Source organism: Acyrthosiphon pisum, chromosome A1 (genome assembly GCF_005508785.2).
Source record: "Acyrthosiphon pisum isolate AL4f chromosome A1, pea_aphid_22Mar2018_4r6ur, whole genome shotgun sequence".
NCBI classification, from domain to species: domain Eukaryota; kingdom Metazoa; phylum Arthropoda; class Insecta; order Hemiptera; family Aphididae; genus Acyrthosiphon; species Acyrthosiphon pisum.
In genome coordinates, this window is record NC_042494.1 from 54,083,145 (window position 1) to 54,089,130 (window position 5,986).

The 5,986-nt window shown below is 28.4% G+C and overlaps 1 protein-coding gene across 1 annotated transcript in view; it reads right to left on the reverse strand.

Moving 5' to 3' along the window:
* Window positions 1-5,353: 5,353 nt before the first annotated feature.
* LOC100163707 (semaphorin-1A) overlaps window positions 5,354-5,986 on the reverse strand; it is a 184,347-nt gene continuing 183,714 nt past the window's right edge. The window contains exon 18 of the mRNA XM_008186929.3: window positions 5,354-5,603. Coding sequence (XP_008185151.1) covers window positions 5,532-5,603 — 72 coding nt within the window. The 3' untranslated portion in view covers window positions 5,354-5,531. The remainder of the gene's footprint in view (window positions 5,604-5,986) is intronic.

The following is a 5,986-nucleotide window of genomic DNA, read 5'->3' on the forward strand; positions in this document are numbered from 1 at the left end:
CCACGTTTCAGACTAGCACCCCCAATTCATTTCAGTATTTCACCAATCATTTTTAAATTATTGTGGTTTATTGGTTCGGAATTTTTTTTTCCATGCCAATTAATGATAACTGTTCACGAAATCACGATTAAAACAGTATTGTGTGAATGCACATTTCGGTGTTTCTGCTTTTGTCAATATGCAGCAATGATATTATTATAGAAAATTATACTATCTTAGGGATTACGGTTGGGTACGAAATCTTCTATTTACAACTTTGGTTATTACTTGATTTTTACTAATATATTTATTTAATCTGCGGGCTACGCTGAATTGAATAAATTCGGAATGACAAACATTATTAAGAGGATGCTACACACGCATGTGTGGTCTCCGTTTTACAAATGTAAAACATAGTAAAAATGGTTTTGCGTGGATAAGAACCACTATGGCTAAACTTATAGTTCATGTTATGCAACCAAATGTTCCTACTAGGAAGAAGAGAACATAGACTGTGCAACATTGTTTTTAATTTTTCGATATCACAAATACGAAAAAAGTTGTCATAGTTTAAAAATAAAAGTAGTACAGTAAAATGGGGTAACTTTGATAATTTTTTACTGTTTTATGACAATTTCATTTTTTATTATATGGATAACTTCTGTAGTGTTAACGATAAAACTTTCAAAATTAAATATTAGTTACAATTTTTAAAATTCTGAAATTATCTTTTGAGATATCAATGTTTTTTAATATGCTATCAAAGTAACACAACGGGCAATTTCGATACCTATATTTCTTAATGTGATATCAAAGTAACCCCATTTTATGAAAAAAATTTAATTATCATGGTACTCTGGTGAATAAAAATATATAGGTATCAAAGTTACCCTGCGAAATCAAAGTTAGGTACTCCATTCTAATTAAAAATTTAAAGCTAATGTAATGCAGTTAGTTATAGTATTAAGATTAAGAGGGGTGTGGGGGACAAAGCCCCCCATGGACATGTGTAACAAAAACTATTCCAGCACCCCCTAAATTCACACCCAATGTGCGCCTATGCAGCTGCCTCCCCTGCCTCTCCCGTGCGCACGCTTATGCAGGTTTTCCTATTTATTTTGAGTTGTTAATCGACCTGAGCTGCATCCCATTTACACATTGACGCGCAGTACCTACGCAAGTTCATAGTCACAACTCGCAACTCGAAAGAGCTAATAGCCTGATCATCATCATCCATGAAATGATCAATTTCTTTTTTAGGTTAGATACTTAGGTAGGTACCTACTCATTCGACTGCAGCCTTTTCTCAATCTTCATAGTTCATAAAATACCTGTAAGGTAGTCTTTTTAGTTTTGATATTATTTACATATTAGGTAGGTATATTAGATAGGTACACAAGACACGATCAATAGTTTAATAATGCATTATATCTCCCAATTTTAAATAACTATACCCATCTATACCTTTCAGGAGAATAAATTGGGCAGAAGGATTTCCTAACTTAAATCGAACTTATAGGATTAAAGAGCTTTTCTAAAAATTGTAGATGATCTACCAATTGTAAGTAACCTTTTGCGTATAGTTAATCTCAATTGGGTAATAGTGTAATACACAAACAATTAGGTTTCCCCAAACTTTGAGCGTTCTTATACTATCCTAAAAAATAATGGAGAAAACTTATATTGTAGGTATAACATAATATAATATAAGGACGGTTTACGTTCAAGTTATACAGTTTTATCTGAAATAAAAAAAAACACAAGACGTTTCTAATAGAAATTGTTTTTATTTAATATGTAAACTATTAACCATTTTAATAACCGTAATTAATATTAGGTATATGCAATCAGTACGTTTGGTTTGATTTCATTTACAAATGAAAAAAATTGTACAAAAAAAAAAATATAATGTTTAGTTATATAAATAAATGGAACTTTCACATGCTAACTTATGCGTAGATACATACGAATATACAATATGCGGTAATTTTAAAATTTAGCATGCAATATGTTTATATCTTAGAGCTTCATCTACAGTCTCTTTGCCCATTTTTTCATACAAGTTAGTGCCAAGCTCTAAAGTATAAAAGACTTTTAAACTACTCTCCTAAGTAAATAAAATAAATATATTATAAAAAAGAAAAAAGATATAAAATACAAATAATTTATTTTTTTAAATATAAATTGATAAAATTACTAACAGTTAAAAAATTATACAGCTACGTGTAATGAATATATCGTTTTTTTTTTTTTTTATTAGAATTTATGGAATGTTGTTTTAGTATTATTAAAATTTACAATGGAATCATTATCATCTATACAGTATGCGACAATAATATCATATATTTAATAGAAAAATAAACTAAGCACAGTCAAATATTTAAACTTTACATATTATTTTGTTCAACTACCTACTTAGTTTGATTTGAAAACTAAATTCGAATTGAAAATTTAGTTTTTCTATTACAATCCACCTATCATGTCTTGTAACACGCAATACAAAACGTTCGGTAGAACCCCGTGGCAGACTATAATATAATATTATTACAATAATTAATAATTATTTTTGACATAAAAAAAAAAAAAAAAAAAAATACAATACAATAAATAAACATCTCAGTAACATATTTGATCACATTACTTATATTTACTTTTAGAATAACAAGTAAATGTAAAAATCTCCACTAGCACTATTACAATGATAGTTTTGCCAGAGACAATAATATTTAAATTATTGAACAAGACAATCTATACAATAATAATACGTTTGTCAAAGGTCGGCTTCACGTGGTGAATTATTGAAAATTAAATCATAATCTTAACAAGGGCTATGGAGAATTGTACTATTCTCTTTTCAACTATTATTCTATGACGTGAGTATCAATTATTATTAGATAAAAATTACTGTTGAAAATATTATTGTGTAATAAATGTAATAAAACTACCAAATGGAACGTGCTTAAACGCATATTATTATAATAATAAATTTCTTTTTAAAGTCAACATTTCAAAATGATGGTTCGCATCCGAAATTCGAATATGGCTTGGAAATGTAGTACCCACGAACATATAATCACTTTATAAATTTGAACACATAATATTATTATATGAAACATAATTTGTAATAAAAATAAAACAAAAGTATTTACACAATACATTTTTATTTTATGTTGAATAGGTTTTTACCCATGTAGGTAAGTAATTATATGAATACAAATAAAACATTAAAATAATATTCTAGTAATCAGTACCAAAAAATAATTGAGATAATGAGCGTAGATAATAAAGAAATATTGATAGGACATGCACTTTAGAGAAATGTTCTATTGAATAGCAGGACATCAATTATCATGGGATTGGACAACAATGCTCATCATGAGAAACTTAAATGATACGCTTTTAAGGTATTATCATATTGTGAATAATATGGGGTCCATTGTTTTCAATGTTTGTGAGCTCAAAAAACCCAAAATATGTTGTTTGCTTTCATCGCCAAAATACATTAACTGTCCATCACACTTCTCCAAAATTATATTATAGCCCCAAACATAGTTGATATGGGACTGTCCTATCTATCTCTTAATTATCTATAATAATGAATACATACTACATAATAGAGATTTGAATCCAACAGTTGCGTTATATACTGTTTTAATGAAAAATCAAAAAAGATACCTACATGATAAAAGCCTCTTTGGAATAATTCACTACACGCTATGATAAAGGTTAAAAATAATGTGAAAGTAAATTAATGATTTTTAGTTGTGCATTGAAAAATTATTATACTATGTTGGAAGACAGTAAAATATATTTAATGTGATAAGAATGTGCAAAACAAATGTATATTTGGGCTAATCATATTTTAATATAATTTATATTCAATGTGTGGGTTGTTAAGTTTTTATTGAAATTAACATTTTTAACAAGAGTATTTAGGTAGTAACTCCATTGCTTGTGATGTATAGTTGAAAATAAACAGATCGTTTGATTTAAAACTAAATTAGTTGTCAATTTTTGATAATGTGTATAATAATATTAATGAAAAAGAAAAGAAAATCGGTATTATAGATAACATTTTTTGATATTACAAAGACGGGTAAATTAGTTTTGTTTCCTTTTAAAATTGGTGTCTATATAAATTTATATTTAACCTAACGTTTTTAGTTTTTAACTATAAATAAACGAGGGAAATATATTTACAATTTTTAAACTTTATAATGATAATAATTAGTAAAAAGCAGAATATAATAATATATATTTATAAGAATTTTAAATGTTAAAACAACATAAATATGATAAAATAACTATTTAAAAATAATAAATTGTAATATTTAAGACATAATATATTATGTGGATTTATTCTTTAAAAAAGTAAAATCACTAGAAAAATAAGTATGTTTATAATAATATTATTTACAACATGTCTGCTTTGGTTTTGGTAAATAAAAAAAGTAAAAAAATAAAACAAAACAATACAATTAAGACGAGTAAACTTTGGTGGTTATTATTTACAGGACAAAAATTGACATTTATCTAATGATAATAATAATAAAAAAAACAACCTGACTTAATAGGTATAAGTTATAAGTAACTTTACTAAATTAAATCAAAGTCTTAATATTTGGCAAAAAAAACAATAAACATATTATATAGACTATGTTTATAAAATAAATTACGTAATTAAAGCGTGTAAGTTATGTTCTAAATTAAAAAAAGAATATATATATATATTATATAATATATAAATATTTATAAAGACTTTTAAAATAACTATCACATATTTTTAAATTTTTCAGCAAATCTAAAAGAAAAATGTTATATCTAAAATCTTACGTTTCTAAGTAAAAAAAAAAAAAAAAAAAATCGACTGGGAAATAGAAACTTATGTCGACGTCTATGACATAATAATAATAATTATACATAAAAGTGGATGATTACATATAAATATAATTATAATTACAAACGCGTCTACAACTGTCTACCGATGAAACGACGACAAAGTTCAATCGGTGTGTGTCTGTGTATACATTGTGTCAAGTCATATAAGATGAATAATAATAATAATAATTATTATTATTATCATCACTATAAACGGAGCAAAAAAGTCGTCGTCAAAGTGTGTATAGAACACTTAGTTTTTGTAAAAAAAACTAAAAATATGTAAGCCAATCGACGATACATGACAGCCGACCACCACCACCAACGGATCATCACACGCCCGCTCTGTATATAAAACTGCACGGAGCCTGTGGTTGCGGTTGTTGTTGTTGCAACTGTTGCAGTTGGAGTTGTTGTTGCTGTTGAAGTTGTTGTTGTTGCTGCTGCTGCTGCTGCTGCTGCTGCTGAATCTGTTGTTGCTGCAGTTGCAGCTGCTGTTGCTGTTGTTGCGACGACGGTTGTTGCTGTTGCTGTTGTTGCTGCGGTGTTATGCGTGCGGCCAATGAAGGCGATGCCGGTGGTGACGGCGACGAGCTCGGAGGGGAAGGCGATGACGAGCTGCTAGCGTTCGCGTTGTGTTGACGCGGTGGTCTTGCCCTCCCCTCCGACGCACCTCAGAGGTACACTTTTTTCACGCTGCGAGTCGTCCCGAAACCGTCCCGGTGGTGATAATTGTTTCCATCGTTCTGCAAGCACATACATTATATTATTATTATTATTTTTGATTTGTGAGTCTTATTTTAGATTCTAAGCGGATCGAGGAAGCTATTGGTTTTACAATGGTGTTTATTTTTTTTTTTTTATATCCTGTATACAAAATTTCTACCAAAAGAAGTGCTTCGATTTCAATATATAGTACCTTATCTTTTAGAAAATTGGATCAAGATGGTACTTTAGAGAGGTCATTTTTCGATTTTATCAATAGTTATTTGATCCACGGGAAAAACCATCGAAAAATTACGAAAAATACGCTAAAAATGGGATTTTAATTTCTAACGCTTTGTTTATCACCATATAAACGAATAAAAAAAAGCAGGTAAGTGGATGTCGCTCTGCTGTACAGTTCGGA